Below are 24,115 nucleotides of genomic sequence, written 5' to 3'. Positions count from 1 at the left end.
GGCTCCGGCTTCCCCCGCCCCTTCCGCCCCCCCCCGCGCCCCCCCGCCGGCCCAGCCGAGCCCGGAGGCCCCGGCGGCGCCGCATGGAGCAGCCGGCGGCGGGCTGAGCCCGTGCCCGGAGGGAGGTGAGTGACGGCGGCGCGGGGCGGGGTGGGGGGGGGGCGAGCGGGGCGCGGACAATGGGGCGGCGGGGAGGGGGGGGGTGTGCGGGGGTCCGGCCCCGCCTGACCCCCGGTGACCCCGGCACAGCCGCTCCCGCCCCGCCGCGGTCCCCGGGGACCCCTCAGCCCCCTCGCCATCCTGTGGGGAGGCGGAGAGGGAGCCCCGCAGCATCCCCTTCCCGTGGCGGGGGTCCCGCCGCGCCCGAGCCCCGCCGGGGGTCCCGCCTCCCCCTGCCGCTGCATCCCCATCCCGTACAAAGGCCCGCGGGAGCGGGGGGTTCGGGGAGATGAGGGGCACCCGGCTGCTCGGAGGGCTTGGCGGCGCTTTGTTGGTTTGAATGTTTTAAAATTTGGGGCTTTTTTTTTTTTTTTTTTTTCCTTTTGGGCAATAAGGCGGCGGCGGGTTATTTATAGCCGCGGCTGTTGCTCGTTGGTGTAGCGAGAGCGAAAGGGGCCGTGCCGCCGGGCGGAAAAAAAAGTCCCAAAAAAATCAAAACGAGGAGCAAAAAGTCCAAAAAAAAAAAAAAAGGGGGGGGGGAATGGAAGGTGTGAGGGCGGGGAGGCGGGAGGAGGAGGATGGCAGCCTTCCTCCCGGGACAGCGGTTTGTTCGCAGTGGAGCCACCCGGGAGCACGGCCCTGTCCTGGCAAGGCAGGGAGCAGGGAGTGTCCGGAGAGGTCCCTGGAGGGATGCGGGACGTTTTGGGAGCATCCCCATCCTCCCTCATGGAACGTCAGCGGGACGGGAGTGATGAAGCCGTGGGATAACCCCTGCAAAGCCAGGGAGTTTTGGGGTGCTCTTTGCCCTGTGACCGCTGCCTCCCCCCACCTTTTCGGTTCTGAGTGAGTGAGTGCAAAAAAAAACCACTTCCATGCCCCACTCCACGTCATGTGCCCGTCCCTGGGGATGCCCTGACACCCTCCAGCACTGGGAAGGAGACACTGGGGTGATTTGTGGGTGGAAAATCGCCCTGCTGAGGTTTTTGTAGGATAAAGGAGGACCAGGAAAACCTCTCCACAATGGGGGGCCAGGAGCAGCTTCTCCTCAGGCCTCCAGCTGTCCTCTGTGTGCCTCCAGCTCTTTGACCAACAGCATCTTCTCTTCCTCTTCTAAAAGAAATTAAAGATCCCTGAAAAAGAAGCAGGACCCCCCTTTCCTCCTCTTTTGCAGCAGGGCACCCGGCTGGGGCTGGTTTGGGGCAGCAGCTCCGAAACGCTGCGAGCTGGCGGGTGAGATGGAGGAGGAACATTTTTCTTTCGATTAGAGTAATCGTAGGTGTTCGTTGTAATAACAGGAGATAAGATCTTTCGGAGGCACGGAGGATGTTGTCTGGTGTGGGGTTGGTTTGGGATTTTTTTTTTTGAAGTTTAAAGGGCTTCGTTGGGAGATGGATGAGCAGAAGGGGGTGGATGTGGATGGCGCCCACGCACCTGTTTCTGTTGGGAATGAGGGTTCTTTGCCATCAACGACTGAACTTCATTTAGAACAGAGTCATCCTGGTGCTGGGCAGGTGCTCCCCCTGCCCCTGGCTGGGTTTGAAACGGAAATGCAGCATCTTTCACCCACCCCATCCCACAGTGATGGTGCTCCTCAGGTGGGATTTGCTCGGGGGGGTCCCACGTTCCTCTCCCACCCTGCCCGTGGGTCTGGCACAACTCGATTTTGGCCGGTGATTAATGAGAGGAACGGCTCATTTCCCTGGTGCCCTTTGGATTGTCAGAGGTGTTGGCTGTACCTGCCCTGCCCGCCTGCCCCGGCTCCTGGCTGCCGGGCCGGCCTTCCCGCAGGGAAGTGCAGGAGCAGGGCTGTGGGGGAGGCGGCGGGGATGGACCTCGCGGGGGCAGCGTCGGGCTCAGATCCATCTCTGGGCTCCTGCGCTGAGCGGCTCCGGGGATGCTCTGCTGGGAAAAAAGGGAGGTGGGTTTTGGCAGGGGGTGCGTTCCCCTGAGCGCCTCCTGAGCCCCACTTCGGGAATGGGGAGCTTCCAGAGGCAGCAAGCCCTCGCCTGGCAGGGCTGAAAACGGCCAAACCCAGCACTCAGCTCTGCCCAATCAGCCAGGCTGCTCCCTGGCTAATTTTGTTAATTATTATTAATTTCTTTCATGTGCTGCTGCACATCCTCCTTGAGGAGAGAAGGGGCGATGCCCATGTTTTCCCGGAAGGCACAGGATGCTGCTTTTAAGCTGTGGATCCACTCCACCGGCATCTCCACATCCTTCTCCCAGCCCAGCATCCCACAGGGACGTGCGGGGCTGGCGGAAGCAGGCGCGAGGCCGGGGCTGGCCCGGCTGCCGCACGGCAGGAACCGCTGGCTGTCACATGAGGCCTTCGGGGGGCTGCTTGGCAGCTGCCCCGTCTGGTTTCCTCCTCCTCCTCCTCCTCGGAAAGTCTCGGCTTTGAGGCAGAAATGAGGTACCGATTGAAAAGAAAATGAGGCTGGGAGGAGGAAGGTCTGTGTCGGGGTGAGGGGCAGCCGCTGGTGTGGTAAACACCTCCCTCTTCCAAACTGGAAGGCAAATTCATTGTGTGCAATTATAACAATGCCACGGTCTGGTGCCATGAATATCCACGATCCGGGAAGATAAAAAAGCCTGGACTGGCTGGAGCGCGTTCTTGGTGGGGTTTGCTGAGGCAGTTTCCTCTTCAGCAGGGAAAAAAAATTCTCTTTATGAAGGCAGGCTATGAATTTTGTATCCTCCCTGCATTTATCAAATATAAATGCTGGTGACATCCGTGAGCTGAAAGCCCAAACAAGCGGCCTTTGGGATTGGGAAGATTCAGCTCCTGCACGGGGTGGGAAATGGCTCTTTCAGCCTGTGGTGGTGGGTGAACCTCTGGGCATCCCTTGCAGGGGATGCTCCCCAGCATCCCCACCTGGCTCCAGGCTTTTCCAGCTGGAGTCACAGCTGGGATGAAACCTCCATCCTGCTGATTCTTGGGTATTTGAAAACAAGGCCTGGCCGGTGGGAAGCGCTGACTCAGGGCTTTGGGCCTGAGCTCTCCCTGAGCAACACCCGGAACCGGCTTGTGCTCGGTGTCCCCGCGGGACGCTGGATGGGGAACAGGGCTGAAAGCCTCAGCGATGGGAAATTCCCTTCTCAAAGCTCCTTCCATGTTCTGCCTAAATCCCTCCACGGCCTGAGAGAGTGGCGTTTACTCCCTGGCTTTCTGGAGCTGCGTTTCGGACTGCTGGGATCCAGACCCGTTGCTGAAGTTTTTGTTCCGTGCCAGGTGTAAATCCAGAACTGAAGCAAAAATCAGCTCGGAAAGGCAGGGAGTTGGAGCTGGAGCTGTGCCGGGGGCTGCACTCCCAGCTGGTGCTCCCCAGCCCGGCATTGCCCAGTTCGACCCTCCCCTGGGTCCCGGCACTCCGTGGCAGTGTCCCCAAGGCTCACGGGTGCCATCAGGCTGGGTGTGGGTGCTATCTCCAGAGGCTTTTCCTGGGCTGGCTGGGAAGGAAACCAACCCAACGCTGTGGTGATGCAAACCCCTCCGGTCCCCGAACTCTGTCCTTGGGGTGAACATCCGAGCCTCGATTTCTCCTCTCTGCTGCCAAAAATAGAGCGACGCGTGCCGTGTCCCTGCCCTGGGGGAAGGTGAGGAAGGTGGCTGGTGGCGGCGTGACGCCTTTTCCGGAATGCTGCGGGCACGTGGTGGAACCAGGGCCACGTTCTCACCGCGCTCTTCCTCCCCACTCTTGTGCCCCTTATCTCCTTCCTCCTCCCGTCCCTCAGCCTTGCCCCCCCGTTTCACTTCCTCCTTCCCAAAATACTCCGAGCTGCTGACGGCGGGGCTGGCAGCGGTGACCGCCGATGGCCCCGGCGGATGCCATGAATTAATAAATATTGGGGTGGGCTTTGGCGGTTGCTCTGCCTGTGTCCCCCTCTGTGCCCCCAGCCCGGCACGACCCCGCTGCCCCAGCCCAAGAAAGCCTGGTTTGATTCCGGGGCTGGTGACTTCATCCCTTCCCGGGGGCTGGAGCGGTGGGAATAAAGCCGGGTTTGTTCCCCTCCCACACACCCATCCCAGAGCACGGCACCCCCGGTCAGTGAGTCCCCCTGGGGTTTGGGAGCTGCACGTTCCAGAGTCCCAGTGGCTTTTAGCTTGCAGGGAGCAGTTTTGGTTTATTTCTTTTGGATCCCAGGCCTGGGAAGCTCTCAGGGCTGGATGTTTCCATGTGTGGGTCACCAGGGAGAGCAGGGCTCTGGCTGTGTAGCCTGGGAGAGGAGTGGGATGGGCCTCTGGAGGTCATCTCCATTCCCTTCCCTTCTCTGGGCATCTCCATCCGTCCACACCGTGCTGGATTTTTCCTTGGTGCAGATGCTGCACTCCAAAACTCCGTTCTTAAGAAGCTGTATCCGTGCAAATGCCTCCTAATCCGGGTGAGCCGCTCCGCGCTGCTCCCGCCCCTGACTGCAGGGGCTGAGCAGGCCCGGAGCTCCCACTTCCACCTCAGTCTGGGGGTATTTTGGAAGCAGCACCTCGGGTGGGACCTGTTCCTGGCGAGAGAAGAGACGCTCACCTGGCCCGAGAGCGTCCTTCGTGGGGGGCTGCTCCCGCTGCATCCTCCTCACACCCCATTCCCGCCGTGCCCCGTTCTCAGCCGTCCTTTCCCCCGCGCAGGTCTCATGGTACCGAGTGACGCGTCCCCCCTGTGAGATTCGCGCCCCAACCTCCTGAGAAGATGTCAGGGATGCAGGTGAGCTCTGGCTGAGGAGAGGCAGGGATGGAGCTCTCCCGAGGCAGCCCCAGCGCTCAGGAGGGCCCCGGGGACACTTGGTTTAAATAGATCCCACTTGGGTTCACATCGGAGGGACCCGCTGTGAGGGGGTGGGGACCCCCTGAGGGTCAGGGGGTGCCGGGGGGTGGGTGAGACACCCGTGCGAGGCTCTGATGGCATTCCCTGTTCCCTGCCAGGCCGTGTGGCCGTCCGGTACAGAATGTATCGCCAAGTACAACTTCCACGGTACCGCCGAGCAGGACCTGCCCTTCAGCAAAGGAGACGTCCTCACCATTGTCGCTGTCACCAAGGTGAGGTGTCCCCGCCGCCCCCCACGCCGGGATTTCCATGGGATGCCATCCCTGCACCCCGTGACACGGGCCGGCGGCAGCCCCTGGTCCTGGCAGTCCCACTGGGCGGGAATCGGGCCACGCGCTCAGTTAATTAATTCATGGCCTCGTTAGTTAAGGTTTCTCTGAAATGTAAGCGCCTCCCGGGAGGTGGAGGAGGGATGGGAGAGGCAGCGGTGCTGGGCTCCACTCTGGGGTAGGAGAAGAAGGGCTGTGGGTTTGGGAGGCTCCAGGATGCCCAGCAGGTTGGGAGAGGGATCACAGTGAGCCCTGTGGGGCCACCAGCACTGGGGTTTGCTGGTCCCAGCACTGACCCCGGTCCCCTGCTCATCCCACCCTTCCTGCAGCCAGCAAGGGGGTACCGGGGTGCCTGGGGAACCCCCAGGGCAGCGCTGACACCACCCTGGGCTCCTTGGGTGGGATGCAGCTGTCCCCAGAGGCCACGGGCTCGTGGTGACGTGGCGCTGTCCCCACAGGATCCCAACTGGTACAAGGCGAAGAACAAGGTGGGCCGGGAGGGCATCATTCCCGCTAACTACGTCCAGAAGCGGGAAGGGGTCAAAGCTGGGATCAAGCTCAGCCTCATGCCGTGAGTATCCAAGCAGGACTCTGCCGAGGTGGGTGGGGGGAGGTGGCTTGGGCTTGGGGTGTGGCCAGAGCCGTGTCCCAGCAGGAGGGACGTTCCTCACAGGGCGCAGCGAGGTCGGAAGGCACAAGGGGCAGCGGCTCGGGCTTCCCAGCAGCGTGGATTTGGGATTGGCATTTGCTGCTGGGGAGAGCTCTGAGTGTTTGGGAGCTGCCTGCAGGGTTGGGAAGGTGGTGCCTGGTTGGGTTGCATTTTAAATTGGGTTTTTTTTTTTACCCAAAGTTGGGGTTGTAAAGACTGCTCTGGGAGGAAGATGGAGGGTTGGAATGGGGTGCAGGAGGGAAGGGAGATGGATGGGTTTGATGTTCCTGCTGCATCCCAGAACTGCCAGTGACTCCCAGCCTGGAGGAGCCAGGGGAGGAACCTCCTAGGAGTGTGAGAGGGGCTGAATCCCAGTTCGGGGCCAGGAGGAGGGGAGCAGGATGCCGTGGAAGGAGCTGTGTCGTGGGCTGGGTGGGGACAGCAAGGCAGAGCTTGGACAGGCTGTCCCCGTGCAAGCAGGGACAAAAGCTGCTCCACGTCCAAGCGCAGTCCCACGGGGGCCCAGCCAGCACATCCCCAGCCCTTCCCCCGCTCCGTGCCCTGCTGCAGGTGGTTCCACGGGAAGATCACGCGGGAGCAGGCGGAGCGGCTGCTGTACCCCCCCGAGACGGGGCTGTTCCTGGTGCGGGAGAGCACCAACTACCCCGGGGACTACACCCTGTGCGTCAGCTGCGAGGGCAAGGTGGAGCACTACCGCATCATCTACTCCTCCAGCAAGCTCAGCATCGACGAGGAGGTCTACTTCGAGAACCTCATGCAGCTGGTGGAGGTGAGGCCTCAGCTGTCCTCTCTGTCCAGCCCCGGCAGGGGGACATACAGGGACATCAGAGCTTGTGGGGGCGGCAGGTCTGGAGCTTGGGAGGTGCTGGGACCTTCTCTGCTGACCCCCTGGGGTGGGGGTGCTGGGGACAGACCCCTGGGGCGGGCGGTGGGGTGAGCAGGTGACAGAGGGACCGGGAGGAGGAGGGACGAGGACCCTCGGCCGCCACCAGGCGCATCCGTGGCCTCGTGCTGCCACCTGGTGGGATCTCGGAGCCCGGCACCGCCTTGGCGGGACCCCCGGGCCAGGGAGTCACCCACCCACCCGCCTGTCCCCCAGCATTACACCACGGACGCCGACGGGCTCTGCACCCGCCTCATCAAGCCGAAGCTGATGGAGGGGACGGTGGCAGCGCAGGACGAGTTCTCCCGCAGTGAGTGGCTGTGCCCCAGCCCCGGTCCCTGGGCACCCCCACCAGCACCCCCTCACTCCCCCTTGTCCCCCGTGCAGGCGGCTGGGCCCTCAACATGAAGGACCTCAAGTTGCTACAGATCATTGGCAAAGGGGAATTCGGAGGTGAGCCTGCTGTCCCCAGCCTGCGGTGGCCCCAAGGGGGGGGGGCGGGGTTGGCTCCTCTGTAGCCCCCCCCAGGGTGATGGTGGGGCCCCAGGAGGCTGGGATGCTTCCCAGTGCCTCCTGTGCCCGTCTCTCCTGGCCCGCAGACGTGATGCTGGGGGATTACCGGGGGAACAAAGTCGCCGTGAAGTGCATTAAAAACGACGCCACAGCGCAGGCCTTCCTGGCGGAGGCGTCCGTCATGACGTGAGTGTCACCACCAGCGGGGGCACAGCACGAGGGAGGGGGCACCTCTGTCCCTGTGAGCTGGGGGGTGCTCCCTGATACCCCACGGGGACCGTGGGAGCCCCTCTTGTCCCCAGAGCCCTGCCCTGAGCCCTCCTGTGCCACGCAGGCAGCTCCGACACAGCAACCTGGTGCAGCTGCTGGGGGTGATTGTGGAGGAGAAGAGTGGCCTTTACATCGTCACCGAGTACATGGCCAAGGTGAGACCCCCGCCCCAGCCACCTGCCCCCCCACTCTGTCCCCTTGTCCCCCCCACGGTCCTGGGGCTTCACCCTGGCAGACCAGCGGGGTCATCCCAACTCGGGTGGCATCTCCCTGGAGCCACAGTGGGGCTTGGGGGTGGCTGACCCATCCTGGCTTCCAGGGAGGGTTGGCATCCCCGGATCCGCCCCTGAGGGAGGGAATTCCTTGTGTCCTGCCCCTTCTTTGAAAGGACATCTCCCCGGGTCCTGCCCCATGAGGGAGGGACATCCCCCCGGGTCCTGTCCCATCTTAAAGGGACATCATCCCTTTGCAAGGCGGGTCCTGCCCCATGAGGGAGGGCAGCAGGTGGGCTGCTGCCCCTGATGACCCCATCTCTCTCTCCATCCCTGCGCCCAGGGCAGCCTAGTAGACTACCTGCGGTCGCGCGGGCGGTCGGTGCTCGGGGCAGACTGCCTGCTCAAGTTCTCCTTGTAAGTACCGGGCAAGGCCATGCCCGCCACCCTGGCCCGCCCCTACCTGCATTTTGGGGCTGCCCTGCCAACCCCCTTGTGCTCCCCACCCCTCCCAGAGATGTGTGTGAAGCCATGGAGTACCTGGAAGCCAACAACTTCGTGCACCGGGACCTGGCGGCGAGGAACGTGCTGGTCTCGGAGGACAACATCGCCAAGGTCAGCGATTTCGGGCTCACCAAGGAAGCCTCCTCCACGCAGGACACGGGGAAGCTGCCGGTCAAGTGGACGGCGCCAGAAGCACTTAGAGAAAAGGTGGGAGAGCAGAGGGGGCCCTGGAGCGCATGGATACGGTGGAAGCCGCAGGAGGGGGGAACATTCCAGGCTGCCCCAAATTTTCCATGCAGAGATGGCGCTTGAGCGCCGCTTCCCACTGTCTGACCCCAAAACCGGCTACCCTGAGGGTGGGGGAGATCTGCTGCCTGCCATCCCTGCCTGAGCCCGCTCACGGGGCTTCTCTCCTCTCCCTCCCTCCCTCCCTGCAGAAATTCTCCACCAAGTCGGACGTGTGGAGCTTCGGGATCCTCCTCTGGGAAATCTACTCCTTCGGGCGAGTGCCTTATCCGAGAATTGTAAGTGATGAGCACCCCCTCGGGGCTGGGTTTGGGGCGAGCTGAGCCCCTGTTTGTGGGGGGAGCCCTTCCCTCACCTCCCGAATCCCCCCAGCCCCTGAAGGACGTGGTGCCCCGTGTGGAGAAGGGCTATAAGATGGATGCTCCGGACGGTTGTCCGGCCGTCGTCTACGAGGTGATGAAGAAGTGCTGGACCCTGGACCCCGGCCACCGGCCGTCCTTCCACCAGCTCCGAGAACAGCTAGTGCATATCAAAGAGAAGGAGCTCTACCTGTGAGGGGGGGCTCTGCCACCCCACAGCCGGAGGGGACCCACGCTGGGGGGGACCAGGGTGTGGGCAGCCCCCCTGCCCCGCCCCGGCACCAGGAGGGAGCCCCGGGGGTGTGTCCCCCCCGCCCCAGTTCCCCCGGTCGCTTCCAAACTTCCAAATCTGTCAGTTTTTATTTTTATTTTCTAGGTTTGGGGTTGTTTTTTGTTTTGGTCTCCCAGGCTCTTTTTTTTTTTTAATTTTTGTGGGTGTTTTTTTGTTGTTTTCTCAGTTTTGGGGGGCATTTATTGTTTTGGGGGGGTTTTTTTGTTGTTGTTGTTGTTTTTTTATTATTTCAAGCAGGGCCCAGCTGAGCGTTGGGCGTTTTACTAAAGTACGAATCTTATTTTTTAATGTAATTAAAAGAAGAAAAAAAAAAAAAAAGACAAGAAAAAAGAAGGAGAGAAGAAGGTTGCTAAAAGGAGAATAATAATAAATAAACCAATGAAACGGACACATGAAAAGGAAACCCCCAGCGACAGAAGTGATGGTTGACGGGGAGACGCTGGACTCGCCGCCCGGTCGGGAGAGCGCGGCCGCGTCCCCGCCAGACGCTTTTTTTTTTTGGGTTGTTTTGCTTTAAACTCGTTGCAATGTTTGCATGCTGTCTCCAGAGGCCTTTTTTTCCAGTCCTGTCCAGTGCTTTATTCTCATGTAATGCTACCGACTGTGAGATTAAAAAACTGTAATAAAAAAACCATTCCATACGGACGCGGCACATCCCGCCTCAGCCCCCCTCTGTTGCCAGCGCTGCTCCCTGCGGGTCCTGGGATCCCCCTGGCAGGGGAAGAAGGGGGGACGGGCCCCTCCCTCCTCCCAGGGTCCCCAAATTGGTGGGGATGAGTAGCTTGGGCAGCACTTGGCTCCATTCTGCCTATGAGAACTGGCACAGCTGTGACAGCAGTGAAACTGCCAAGTGATGCCAAAGCTCCCCTCTAGTCCAGGCTTTACTTTCTGATGCTCAGACCAGGCAGGGGATGCAGTTTGGGGCTGATTGCTGGCCCTCAAGAACCTTACTGCCTTCCCTGTGTGTCTCAGCCAAGGGGCTGAAGCCACCTGTGCAGCAGGACCCCCATGGCCCGAGCCCAAAGGAGTTGTCCCCGTGGAATCCCTGGAGGGAGCTGGGTGGAGGTGGCGTCTGGCACGGCAGGTTTAGAATAGTTCCCTTCATCCCCAGGGAATTATTCAGCGTTAAACGATGCTCAGAGCATCGGCTCTGCCGGCTGCCTGCTTGGCAAGCCCCGGGCGGGAGCTCTCCGCCTGCTTTGGACCAGGATTGAGACCGAGACTCCTCTTGGAGGGGGGTTAAAGGGAAAAACAGGGAGTGCTGGGACACGGACACAGCTCGGGGGTGTGTGGGATGGGGGGTGGAGTGCGCAGAGGGGAGATGTGCTGCTGCCCCCCTTCCCGGAGACCTCGGCGCGTCCGGATGGCCGGAGGGGACAGGACAGGGATGAGGGAGGTGATGTGGCTCGGTAGGGTTTCCTCTCCCCCGGGCTCACCCCGCTCCCCGAGTCCACATCCCCCCCGTTCCTCCCAGTGCTCCGGCAGGGCCCAGCTGGATAAGCAGCTTTACTTTTTGGGCTTATGAAGATTAAAGTCATTTACAGGCAAAGCCTGCAAGAAACGGCTTTGGGAATGGCAGAAATACCCAGAACCTTCACGTGATGGGAGCCAGCAGGGAGAGGTCTGCTCCTGTCCCCCACCATGTCCCCTCCTGTCCCCTTGCCCTGGGTTACTGCTGGGCCAGCTGTCGAAAACGGGGGAAAACTCACCCAAAAATCGTTCGGACCTTTGCTTTTCCTCCAAATGGCACCACACCACGTTTTTGAGACAGTACCTGGTCTCGGGGGTGGTGTTTGGTGCCTCAACGTCCTCTGGGATGTAGTTGAAGGATGCTGAGAGAGAACTGCTGGAAGAAATCGGCTTCTTCACTACAAATCAGGGAGTTTAACCCTGCCCACCCCCTCCTGCCACCACCGTGCCTCAGTTTCCCCGCACTGAGAGGGTCGCTGCTGCCACTGGTTCTCCCTCGCTTTGGGCTGCTGCTCATCTTGGATCCCTCTAGGTGGTTTCTCCCCAGGGATTTTGGGGTTCTTTCCGTCAGCGGCAGCGTGGGCAGAGGGGACAGGCTGAGTGGCACCCCGGGGCTCCCGAGTGCTGGCTCACATCACGTCCCCTTCCTCCTCCTCCTCTTCCTCCTCCCATGGGCAGTGAGATGGGCGCTGGGCCCAGCTGTGTCAGCTCCCGTCCTGCTCACACTGCGGTGCTGAATCACCGGCGGCGTTGTTCCCGCAGCCCGCGCGGCGTGGCCGTGCCGTGGCACAGGGACCCCTCGCCGCGCCTCCGCCGCACGGTGTGCCAGGAGGGAACGGGGACGCGCGGCTTTAAGAAGCGCTGGAAAATCCAGCTTTCAGTTCTGGCAGCTCTCCTGCCTCTCCACAGCGCAGAGCGGGATCCCAGCTCCTCTGGCTGGGGCTTGGTATCCCGCACGGATCAGGACAGGGCTGGGCAGAGCTGGGATTGGGTGTGTGGAAGCTGCCGGGAGTGAAAGGACCGTCTCCAAAGCCGCACATCGTTTGCTTTTCCATCCCTACCCATCACCTGCACCCCACACGGACTCCCGAGCCGAGGCATCGCTTCCAGCACCGGCTCCGGCTCCCTCTGCTCCCAGCAGAGATCCTCTCTCTTCCCCATTAGGGCTCCTTCCACGAGCTTTGGCTCTTCCCCGTGTCCCCACATCCTGCCTGCCTTCTCCCCGGTACCCGCAGAGAACCTTCCTCTCCCTGAAAACCCAAAATCCCGGTCTCCCTTCAGAGGAACCCGATTTCAGCTTCAGCAGCTGCTTGCTTCTCATTTCCCTGGATGGCACAGCCTCCATCCCAAGAGGAGGGGGTGCAATGAGCCCCCACTTGCAATTACTTGGTTCCCTCAGTGCTGCTTGGGGCTAATTACCAGCTCTAATTAGGCCCCTTCTGCTCCATCCTTGGAGCACGGGCTTCCCAACCCCTGGCCTCCCTCGCCGGCATCTGTGCGCTGCCGGCACCTCCTCCCCCTCCACGATCGACTTTATCACAAGGACTATTTTTAGCGTGATGTACAAAGCCATTCCCATCACCGTTCCGTGGCGTTCACCTCTTCAGCTCCTCTCTCTCTCTCCCCGCTTTTTGTTTTGTTTTTTTTTTTTTTTTTCTCTTTCTGAGCACTCCAGGAAATGAAGGCAAGGCTGGGAAGATCCCCCGTGGGAATGCTGCGTGTGTGTGGCCGTGTGTGTGCTGGGGCTGGCGTGTGCCTTTGCTCCGGGCTTGCTCTCCACCACCGGCACGAAGCAGCACATGGCTCCCCATGTGCCTGTTTACATGCTCTGTATGTCTGTCCGGCTGCATTTGTGTCACTGCTTGGGTGCAGAGACCGCCGTGGGAGCCCCCCCGCCACCCCCAGCACCTCCCTCCTCTTCCTCACCTCCCGCAGCACCCCTCTTCCCGGCGGGAATTGCAGCCACCCGGCTCCCTGCTGTGACCTGCTTCCCCTCCTCTTGTGCCAAAGCACCCACGGCACCCCAAAACCTCTGTAACCCCTGGGACAGGGGCTGTATGTGCTGTGTGACAGGGCCATTCCCAGCCCAAACCCCCATCCCTCGGGATGGATGGATGCTCTGAATGACAGGGCCATTCCCAGCCCAAACCCCCATCCCTTGGGATGGATGGATGCTCTGTATGACAGGGCTGTTCCCACCCCAAACCTTCCAAAACCCAGCAATGGGTCTGGGCAGTCCTGTGCTCACAAAGATGAGAGCAGGGGATTCCAAGGGAATTGGGGGGACACCCCAGCAGCATCCCCACTCCTGGGTTCCCTTCCCAGGGACCATCCCAGGGGATGCTCTGCCAGGGCACCTCAGGGCGAGGAGGGGTGCGCTGGGATTTTTCATCCCGCGGAGATGATGTCAGATTTGGGGAATTTAAAGGCTTGGTTCTATAGGAGTGGGAAGGCTTTCCTTGGGAATGCCTCCCTAGGTCAGGGAAAGGCACCTTTGGTTTTATTTCCATAACCAGCTGCACTGCAGCCCGTCTTCCTCAGCCAAGGCAAATTCCGGGTTTATGGAGGTCTGTTCAAGGAACATGCCAGAAGTCACTTCACTCGGTAATTTACAACACCCTTATCCTAAAGTTTCTTTATTCCCTCTGTTAGTGGCATGGCAGCACTTCGCTCCCAGTAGAGCATCTCCCAGGAGGGATCCCACTGCCCTCTGAAGGGATGTTTTTCTCAACACCTTCAGGATATTTTCCCTCAAGCTCCTGGGAGCGGGTGGTCCATAACAGCAGCGGGACCCTCTGGGTAGATGTCACCGTGCCTTATGCCCGAGAGGCACAGCAGGGTATCCGTGTCCCCATCCCATTGGAGCACCCCCGTCGGCAGGCGGGAAGAGCGGAGGTGCGGTCAGAGCTGAGCGCGGCGGTCCCCGAGGTGGCGGTGCCTGTCCCCATCCCCAGAAGTGACAATCAGCTGCCAAGTGCCGCCGTGACTCCCCCCGGCAGCAGCGGGCCGCCTGCTTTCTTTGGAAACGCCTTCTCATTCCCTGCCCGTCGCGGCTCCGGCGCACACACGCGCGGCTTTCCAGGATTCCCTCACCTACTTGGGGTCTTTAAAGGTTTAAACCTTCACGTTCCCTGGAATTCAGGCTGACAAGGATCAGGCTCCTGCCTTCTGATGGCCTTATTGCCATGCCTCTGCAGCTCAAGGTCACTGAGCCTTCCCCTCCCCGGCTCCATCCACGGGATCGCTCCAGGAGCCGGCCCCTCCAGGGATCTCTGGAGCATCGTATGAAACCCTGGTTGTGGTAACTGCGCCTTTGGAGCCAGTTACCTGGGAAGAAGAGCTGGAATGATCCCTCAGCATGGCAGAGGGAACTGCTTGCATCCAATTTAAATCAGGTGTCAACGCTGAGAGAGGATCCTCTTAACTTCCACCGTCTTGTCTGAGGCTGCGACGGGGGGGACGTCTCATCTCCCTCCCGTCTAATCCATGGAGATGTGTGATATAGCATAAGCTAATATAATAGGTCATGCAAGGATTTACATCTCATTACGGCAGGTTAGAGTCCTGGCAGGAAGGATGACTCATCTTCACTTGAATATATTTCAGGGATAAGGAACGGTTCAGCTGCCCAAGGAAAAGCAAATGGGGAAATCAACCACCTTGAAGCATCATTTACCAGCTCGCTGCACCCTCTGATTGTCCCCCCAGCTCTGCCTCCAGGTGGGACACTGGCCTCTCCAGGAAAAGCCAAGGGGATGGGGGAGCTGCAACACCTCTCCGCAGGTCCTTTCCTTTGCCTTTTGCTCCGTCCCTACAAAACCTGGGCTGCCGAGCCCAAGCTGGAGCGTCCCTGCCATGAGGGACGGGATCCGAGGCGCTGCAGGGAACGCCGGGCTTGTTTTCACCTAGTTGCCTTGGCCAAGTGCTTCTGCTCATCAGGAGCTGTTTGCTCTTAGTTCCTCAGACAGGGAGGCTCCGTGGGAGCTGACCCATCTAACCCAGCCGGAAAAAATCGGTCCTGACTTCCAGTCTCTTATTGTTAATGGATGCTCACGGCGAAATCCGGAGTGAGCCAAGCTCCCAGGACCAGCCGCATCCAAAATCTGCTCTGAGCCCACACGAGGCTCGGACCAGCACCCAAGGACACAACCAGGGGTGCTTCTCCTTCTCCCTGCCCCTCTTTTCAGCCAGACTGACAGCCGGAACGTGACCACACTGTTGGCAACGGGACATCTGCGGAGCGCCCGGGGCTCCCAGCCTATTTCTCAGCAGGCTGTGGCAGCTCATTGTGGGTTAAAATTAATTTTCCATGGATTTTCCATGGGAAAGTGCTTAGGGGGGCCTGCAGATCGGTGTGAAAAGCAAAAATCATCACTTCAAAAAGCTGTTGAGGCTCCTGAGCTGCCGGCTCGGGGTGAGCAGCAGGCACAGGGGCACCTGCGTGGTGGGGGACGCTGTGGGTGACGCTGGAGTTGTGCCAAACGGAGGCGCCTCGGAGGGACCTCCTTCATCCCGGTGTCAGTCTGCACATTTGGATGAGCTCGAGGGAACTGCTGGCATCCCTCAGGGGGCTCTGCTCCACCAGGAGAGCCTTCACCAGGACAAATCCCCTCATCACCTCCAAAAGTGTGTTCCAATCCCTAAGAGCAGCAGTCACAGCCAAGCTGATGACCGGATTATTATCCAAGAAAAATGCATTATTTTTAATCTGTTTTCCGCTTAAGACATAATTTTACCTTGGACGGGGGGGGATGGGAGGAGATGGGCCGATTCCCCCTCCCTCTGCCACTTTGTTCTGTCGCTTCACAGCTGTTCCATCATTTTAATCTGCAGAGATTGTCTTTATATTTCGGAAATGAAATGATTTCCCCCAAGCCGGGATTGGGGTTTGGATCGGCGCTCATTTTTCATGAGCGGAGAAGAAAAAAGGGAGAAATGTCTGTTAAAGCCAGGCTGGCCATCTGGAAGGGAGGTGCGTTGCTGATGCCATTAATTGCTCACTCCCCAAGGCCTGGAACACGGCTGCAGTCAAAGGGAAGAGCAGGAGTGGGAGTGGGGTTGGAGCGAGCGAGGGAATGATGCAACAGAATCAATGCCAGCTCCGTCCTCCTGATTTGGGTGATCAAGTAACGTTTCTGTGCCTGGGTTCTGGGGACTGAGAGCAGCTTCAGTGTTAATTAATACCATAAAATCACGGAATCATAGAATCCCAGAATGGCTGGGGTCAGAAGGGACCTTAAAGCTCTTGCAAGTTCCAAGCCCCTGCCGTGGGCAGGGACGCCTTCCACTAGACCAGGTTGCTCCAAGCCCCATCCAACCTGGCCTTGGACACTTCCAGGGATGGGAATACTTCCACCGGTATCGTTAATAGGATAAACGGGAGGGAACTTTTGGGCACGCCAGTCCTTGGATCGATGAGCAAACAACAGTTGTGACTGGTGCTGGTACATATGGCTTGTTCTGAGTGTCAAGCCCGGCTTTTCCTCCTGCCAGACCCGGATGATCGGGAATGGAGTGGGGAAAAGGGCGCCGGCGTGGGGTTTGCTCCTCAGTGGGATGAAGCAGGCGGGAATCACGGAGGAAAGGGTGTCCAGGGGGCTCCCCGCAGCCCCCACCGTGGCTCCATCCACCCCCGGTGTCCCCGGGGGACTCCTGGGGGCTCCTTCTTCCCGCGGGGGTGGCGGCACTCGCGGTGCCCCGGGGCGGGTCGGGACGGCGGCGGCTCCGCCCGTGGGAGGGCGGCGGGGCCGGGCGGGAGGCGGTGCCGCCGCCGCCGTGCGGGGACACACACACCGGGTCTGTGCGAGCCCCGGTGCCGCAGCCCCGCTCCGCTCCCGGCCGGGACCGCTCCGCCATGGGCGGCGGGGCGGCGCGGCCCCGCTGAGCCCCGCACAGCCCGGCAGCAACTCCCGCATCCCGTCCTCCGGCATCCCGGCAACTCGGCACTCGGGCATCCCGGCGACTCCGCTCCGCTGACGCCGGCATCCCTGGAGCTCCGGACTCCGCTGTCCCGGGAACTCACCTCCACAGCATCCCGGCTGTCCGGAACTCCGCTCCGCTGACCCCGGCTCCTCCATCTCTCAGGACATCCCGGGAACTCCGTACTCCACCGCCCCGGGAACTCCGCTGTGCTGACCGCTGGTCCCGGCTCCTCGGGAATTCGGTATTCTGTCATTCCGGGAATTCATCTCTGCTGACCCCATCTCCTCCATAACCCCGTGCCCCAGCTCCCCGGGAACCCGTCTCCCCGTCCCTCTCACTCGGTACTCTGGCATCCCGGGAACCCTGAACTCCGCTGAGCCCCTCTCCTCCCCTCACCACAGCTCCCCGGGGACTCGGCTCTGCTGACCCCGGCTCCCCCATCCTCGGTATTCCGGCTCCCGGGAAATTCAGCTCTTCTGATCCTGGCTCCTCAGGAATTCGGTACTCCGACTCCCTGTGAGCTTGGCTCCGCTGATCCCGGATCCCCCATAACCCAGCATCCCAGCTCCCCGGGAACTCGACTCCGCTGACGGCAACTCCTCCCCGGGAGCTCCTCTCCCCTGTTCCCAACTCCTCCATAACCCAGCGCCCCCGCTCCCCAGGAGCCCAGCTCCGCTGATCCCGGCTCTTCCATCGCCCGGTATCCCAGTTCCCTGGGCCCTCCGTACTCCGGCTGCCCGGGAGCTCCTCTCCGCTGACCCCAGCTACTCCATAACCAGGCGCTCCGGCTCTCCAGGAGCTCCCGTCCACAGCATCCCGGCTTCCCGGTAATTCCCTACTCCCGGCACCCCAGCACTGACCATTTCTCGGCTCCCGGGCACTCCAGCTCACCCTTAGCCCAGTTCCTCGGGGGCTCCTCATATTCCCCATCCGCATCTTCCCCGAGCCCCCCGGTGACCCCGCGTGTCCCCACTGCAGAGCCGCGCTGCCCCCCGGCCCCCCGGCCCCCCGAAGGCGCGGCCATGGCGTTCATGGTGAAGAGCATGGTGGGGGGGCAGCTGAAGAACCTCACGGGCGGCCTGGGCGGAGAGGAGAAGAGCGAGGGCGAGAAGTCTCCGGCCGAGGCGCAGGGCATGACCCGCGAGGAGTATGAGGAATATCAGCGGCAGCTGGTGGAGGAGAAGTGAGTGCGAGCGGCACCGGGCACCGGGACGGGCTGGAGCCCCCGGGGTCCCTGCGGGAAGGGGGTGCTCCCGCCGCTGTCCGCATCCCGTGCATGGGAGCTGGGGGGAGCCAGCGCTGGGGACAGCAGGACCGTGAGGGAGTTTAATGAGCCCCCTAATCCCTTAATCCGCTTCCTCGCCCGGGAGATGGGATTGTTTTCTCCTTCCAGGCTGCGCTGGGGGGAGGAAATTGTGGGAAACCGGGATTTTTCAGAGAAAATGGGGGGTGCTGAGGTTGGGGGGAAGCGCACACCCGGGGATGGGGGGCACGGGCTGTTGGTAAGTGCCCTGTGTGCTCCGCAGGATGGAGAGAGATGCTCAGTTTGCCCAGCGCAAGGCGGAGAGAGCCACGGTCAGGTCCCACTTCCGAGACAAGTACAGGCTCCCCAAGGTATGGCAGTGCTGGGAATGGGGGGCACAGGGGCAGCCAAGCTCCGGATGGAGCTCTGGAGTGAGGGGAAGGGACAAGGACCCCCTTGGCCGCCTGGAGTTTGAGCCACAAAGCCCAAATGCAAATAAATTCCCCTCAAAACCATCCTTCTCCCCAAACTTTGGCCCCTTTCCTTCCCCCCTGAGCACCGCAGAGCACCAGCCCGAGACAAAGGGACTCCCAGCCTTGCTTGATCCCCCTCTTCCTCACTTTTGCCCCCTAAATCCAGCTGGGTGAGGGAAAACCACCTTCACCCCAGACTCCCTGGAGCTGGGAGTGGAGCCAGTGTCACACCGTTATAGCTGGATTAGCCAGCTCCTCTCCCCGGATTATTTGGCAAACGTTTGGCACCTAAACTCCAATTTTGGAATTTCCGCACGATGAACGATTCACTAAAAACAATTTCATCAAGGGATAATTCAGCTCTTCTCCCTCCAAACCCACCCTTTATTCAGGAAGAGTCGCTCTGTGGTGAATACTCCAAATTGGAGCCGGGCTAATATTAGTTCTGAAGGGTCACCTAAGCCAAGTGAGATTGTCCTGATTGTTTGGCGTTGTTCAGCCAGCCTGGATTCACCCCCCTGCTTACCACCCCCCTTTTATATCCAGGAAATAAACAGCTGGAGAATTTCTTTCACCCCCTGCCAAAAGCCAGAAAAGGCAGAGAAAGAAGAGATGGAGATTTTTTTATTCTCCAGGGGAAACTGGGATTTGTTTGGATCTGGCCCCACAATCCTTTCACTGCCTTCTTGTGCTTGAGATGTCCCTTCTCATCTTTTGACAAGTTTCTTCTGCTCATTACTGATCCCGCTTGGCAGCCGGGCTGCCTCACCCAGAGTCTCCCGGCGGCTCCCGGCGCAGAGCAGATCCCGATCGCCGGTGGGAGCAGTCGTTAAGCATACGCGTGGCTTAATTAGGTGCCTAACCCCCCGCAACGCGAGCTGAAAACCAGTTTATACTGGTGCTGCGCGTGGGTTTTCATCTCAGCTCTCGCTGTGAGCGCCCAGGCTCTGCTCAGCCTGGATCACCGTCCCACCCTCACCCCCAGGCACCTTCCCTTAAAGCGGGCAGGCAGCCCAAAGCCCCTCCTGCGAGGCTTGCGCATGCTTCCAGAAGCCCCCTTCCCGCTGTGACATGCCCCCTCCTGACTCTCTCCCGGCCCGTTCCAGAACGAAACGGATGACAACCAGATCCAGCTGGTGGGAGGCGACGTGGAGCTGCCCAAGGAGCTGGCCAAGATGATCGAGCAGGACAACGAGGAGGAGGAGGAGAAGAACTCGGTTATCGGCCAGCTCAGCAACATCCAGAACCTGGACCTTGATTCCTTGAAGGACAAAGCTTCGGCCACGCTAGAGGACCTGAAGCAATCGGCGGAGAAATGCTCCGTGATGTGACGGGGCTGAGCCCCCCTCGCCGCCGGCGCGACGGTGGGGGAGCAGGGAGGGGACGCAGCGCAGGGTCTGGCGGGGGCTGCTGCCTGCGGCGGGGACCCCACCGACGTTGTCACCCTTGCCGTGTGTCACTCGGGTCCTCCTGAGCCGTGTGACCCCTCGAGTCCCTGACCCAGATGTCCCTGATGTGTGGTTTTCGTTTCGTTCTCCGGGCTGAGGTAGAGCCAAGAGCCAGCATGTCCCCCTCGTACCCCAAGGCCTCCTCCCGTGCCCGCGGCAGGGGGTGTCCGCAGCCAGAGCCGGGGAGGTTGCAGGGAGGGAGAGTGACCTTGGAGTGTTATTGACCCACGCCAGCGTGGCTCTGGCCGCACGCTGTGGCTCTGCCTCCACATTTCCACTCAGCCTCCTAGAAATGACCGGGAGGCTCTGATTTGCCTCGCAAGGACGAGGCAGGGTGTGGAACACCCCCCTCCCTGCGTCCCGTACCCATCACCTGAGAAATGACATCCCGTACCTGCAAGGAACACCAACCCCTCTGTCCTTGAGGGCCCCTCTGAAGGAGCCAGCCAGGAAGGACCTGCTATATGATCCCTTCATCCCTGTGGGAAGGGGGTGCTGAGGACCAGAGGGCTGAAGCCTGAATTGACACCAGAGAGGAACAAAAGCCCTCCCTGGTGCTGAGCTGAGCCTGCACCAGCCCTTCCCCGGAGCAGTGGTGTCCCTCTCCTGGGGTGGGATCTGCTCCTGTCCTTGTTCCTTCCAGGAGAAGAACAAAGTGATAAGGGAATATCCCCTTCCTCCCGCTTGTCGTGCTGTGGTTGTGCGCTGTGCTCGGTTGAGTGTCCCCGCACCTCCTGTGCTGTCCCCGTGCCATGGTACTGTTATAACCGGTGGAATAAATACCAGGAGATGTCTATGCATTTCTTTTTCTCCCTGAGCTCTATTTTCCTGGCCAAGGTTTTGGGGTGTGCCTTCCCAAGGCAGGGCAGGAGCTCCAAGGAGAACTCCCTGGCAGCAGCATCCCAAAGAAAGCACCACTCCTGGTTGTGCTCACGTTTGGGACCAAAGGGATGCTACGAGGAGCTTGTTGTCTGCAGTCGGGTTTAAAAGCAAACAAAATTCCCAATTTTTCTGCAGATTCTTGGCTATTTTAATATAAAACCTTCAGAACACTCAGTCTCATGGGCGCTGCGGGATGTCCACGGCAGCGCTCCGAGCAAGGACACTCTCTGCAGGCATGAGCCCGTGGGAGTACAGGTGTGACTCCCAGCCCTGACGGCATCCCGCCAGGCAGTGGGCTCCTGTGGTGAGGCTTCCTGGAAAAACCTGGCATGGGCTGGGAATGTGTCGCTCCAGATCCCATGGGAGCTGATTACTGCAGTTTGGTTTTGCGGGGGGGGGGGGGGTGGGTCATCCAGGAAAACACAGGAGAGGGTGCTGGGAAACTGATCTTCTTGTTATTATTGCTATTATTATTATTATTATTATTATTATTATTATTATTATTATTATTGGTGCTGGATCAGGCCGTGGCTGGGGCTGCTTTGCCAAGAGATTCCTTTCTGCCAGCAGCCCCCTGATAATCCTGTGCCAGCGCCAGGTAGTTCTGGGAAACTCCTGATGTCCATCCCTGAGAGGACAGACAGACAGAGGCAGCTCAGGCGTGATGCTCTGCCCATGGGGACACACATCCTCACAACCCTGCAGCCCCTGGGACCAGGAGAGCTGCCAGCAGCTCTGGGGACATCTGCTCCCATCAGATCCCCAATCCAGCCCCCCACAGCTCTGGGAGCTGGGGACAAACGAGAGGGGAGATTGGCAGGAGCAGCTTTAGCTCTGGAAGGAGATCATACCTGATGAGGATCAGCCCAAGCTGATCTAATCCCCCACCAGGAAAGGGATAGCAGGGAGCAGGCACGGACCGAGCCGAGCCCTTGGTGTTTAAATCCCAGGCCGACGGCGAGGCACAATCCGCAATCATCCCACGGGAGAGCGGATCCCAACCGGAGCGGGGAGCCGCGGGGCCGGGGATGCAGCCCTGCGCTTCATCCCCCCCACACCCAGCCAGGATCCTCTCCCGCACCTTTTCCTCGGCCCCCCTTCCCCTGCCCCCCCTGCCCGACCCCTGGGCTGCGCTCCGCGCTCTCCCGGCCCACGTGCAGCCACGCAAAGGCCGCGTGAAGCTCAGCGGGTTTATTTTAGGAGGCACCATGACCCCCAGGCATGTGAAAAGCCAGGCAGCGTGCGCTCCCCCCGCCCGGCTCCGCGCGATGTGTTAAGCCTCAGCAAAGCGTTCCCGGCACAGCGTTCCCGGTGAAGCATCGGCAGCTCCGAGGATGCTCCTCCGAGCCTGCATCCCTGCTCCCATCGCTGGATCGCTGCCCGGAGCGGGGAGGAGAGGCTGGGATGGAGGAATGAGAGGCTGGGACGGGGGGAGCAGGGGCAGGCAGCCCCCTCCTGCCTTTTCCCTGCCCACCAAGGGATGCATCCCGGTTTCTAGCAGTTCCTGCTGCTGTACCCCGAGCATAGTGGCTGCCTCCACGCCATACGGCTGCTCCGGGCATCGACACGCAGACTAAAAATCTTAAAGCAAAGAATAAGTGTGGATTAAAGCAGAAAAGGTGGGTTTTTTCCTCTTTTACAGGCCCTATATAATTTCCTCACCTGTGGGGCCAGGATTGGGATGGGTTTGTCCAAGGAAAGCCTTGCTGGCTGCTGGAAGGTGCTGGCAGCAGGGAATTTTGTCGATAAAATAAAATAAAATAAAATAAAATAAAATAAAATAAAATAAAATAAAATAAAATTTTATTCATCAAATAACATAAATTTTATTGACAAAACTCCTGCCCTCATGCATCAGCCCATTCCTCAGCCAGCTGCAGGATCTCCCCCCTTCCCACTGGTGAGTGTGGGATGAGCGAGTGGTTCCCCCACTGGATAAAGCATTGAATGAGCAATTGTTAAAGCACTGAAACAAATGAGCTGCCATGGAAGGCTGGGGAATCTCCCTCCTTCTTTTTGCAGGCAATTAAACCTCCCTGCGTTAGGCTCTGGGAAGGGATGGCCCATCCATCCACTCACTGCTGGTGCAACAGTCAGGATTAATCCAGATTAAAGAGCCCTGGGAAAGCCCAAGGTTGGCTCCACACCCTGACCCAGCTCTCCCCAACCCACCGCGTGTTTGACCTCACATCAACTCACGCGCTGGCACCACGAGGGTGACAACCCATCTGCCACTCCCGCACCTCTCTGGGTGACAATCCGGCCCCAAGAGCCACCCTGGGAGGGTTGGAAGAGCCCTTTGGGAGGGCTGGCTGATGGCATGGATGGGACTGGAGCGGAGCAGCCAAGCCACAGAGGCCACGCTGCCAGGCTGGGCACTGCTCGCTCCATGCCACCTTCCCTCGGTGACATTTGGGCAGCGCTCCGCCGAAAAACCCTGGTGCAGGAGACACTCACACCCGCCCCGAGACAAAGCCAGGCCAGCCCGGGCTCCATCAGCCCCGGGGAGCAGCCGGAGCCTCGTCCTGCTGCCGAGGGCTGGGGAATGGGCCGCGCTGGCGGCCGAGCGTGAAGGCAGATGTGATTATCCGCGCCGGCTGCCGCAGCCAGCCAGTGCAGCCGGGGGAGGACACGGGCTTGGAAAGCGCTTTAAAGCCTCGGGATATCATCTCTGCTTGGAATAATAATAATAAAAATATAAAAAAGGTATAAAAATGCCTCATTGCATCCCGCCTGGGAAGCTCTGCGCCTGTTTGAGCACGGAGCAGCTGGAGGGGCAGGATCTGGGGGGAAGGCTATCTTGGGAAGAGGTCATGGCTCAGAATACCCCAAAAATCCCCCCGTTGTTTGCTCCAGCCCCTCTGCCTTCCCTCATGGCCCAGCCCAGCCCCTTCCTCACCCGCCACAAAAATCTATTGGAGAAACCAGGATTTTACGTAACGGCTCGTGTTGTTCTGCTCCGTGTTTTCCACACACACAAAAAATAAAAAGATGGGAAGTGAAAACAAGGTCAAACCTTGCTTTGGCTGCCTCGTGTCCCCGGGGAGCACAGGAAGGGAGGGCACGGCTGGAGCAGAGGAGGGGACACCCCGGCTCTGCTCCTGGGGGAACACGGACGAGGGCTCCCAGTGCTCCTCGATGGCTCCAGGACACTGGGCTGGCTCTGGGTCCTGGGCTTGCCTGGAGACCCCTCTTAGGCTTAAATCACAAACCCAAGTTCAGAGGAGGTGGAGAAACCAAAACTAGAATTTATTAAAGACAATAAATTACATTCCCTTGAGATAGAGTAGATTTTGAGACAGGTACCTTGTTTTGCAGGACAGGCAACCTCAGCACCCTGGACAAGTGACCCTGGGAACATGACTTGGATGCTGGGGTTGTTAGAGCCCTGAGGAGTGGAGCAGAGCAGGCAGGATGCCGAGAGTGTCTCCCTGAAGGTGATTGATTGCTGCTCGTGTCCGACTCATCAGTCCCTGCGGA

At 60.0% G+C, this 24,115-nt stretch overlaps 2 protein-coding genes across 2 annotated transcripts; both read left to right on the top strand.

The window, feature by feature from the left end:
* Positions 1-38: 38 nt before the first annotated feature.
* Positions 39-9,849, top strand: CSK (C-terminal Src kinase). Its single transcript, XM_069025841.1, has 13 exons — positions 39-125; positions 4,784-4,859; positions 5,078-5,191; positions 5,707-5,819; positions 6,468-6,687; positions 7,018-7,111; positions 7,189-7,254; positions 7,401-7,500; positions 7,649-7,739; positions 8,140-8,213; positions 8,312-8,507; positions 8,738-8,824; positions 8,919-9,849. Exons 2-13 carry the CDS (start codon positions 4,845-4,847, stop codon positions 9,099-9,101), a joined length of 1,353 nt encoding a protein of 450 aa, XP_068881942.1. The 5' UTR covers positions 39-125; positions 4,784-4,844; the 3' UTR covers positions 9,102-9,849.
* A 6,626-nt stretch (positions 9,850-16,475) lies between these two features.
* Positions 16,476-20,536, top strand: CPLX3 (complexin 3). Its single transcript, XM_069025805.1, has 4 exons — positions 16,476-16,830; positions 17,568-17,772; positions 18,116-18,203; positions 19,412-20,536. The coding sequence occupies exons 2-4, from the start codon at positions 17,612-17,614 to the stop codon at positions 19,634-19,636; spliced, it is 474 nt and encodes a 157-aa protein (XP_068881906.1). The 5' UTR covers positions 16,476-16,830; positions 17,568-17,611; the 3' UTR covers positions 19,637-20,536.
* Positions 20,537-24,115: the final 3,579 nt, after the last annotated feature.

Source organism: Aphelocoma coerulescens, chromosome 10, assembly GCF_041296385.1.
Source record: "Aphelocoma coerulescens isolate FSJ_1873_10779 chromosome 10, UR_Acoe_1.0, whole genome shotgun sequence".
In the NCBI taxonomy this organism is placed as follows: Eukaryota; Metazoa; Chordata; class Aves; order Passeriformes; family Corvidae; genus Aphelocoma; species Aphelocoma coerulescens.
The sequence above is the reverse complement of the archived record's forward strand: the minus strand, read 5'-3'. Positions and strand labels throughout refer to the sequence as shown.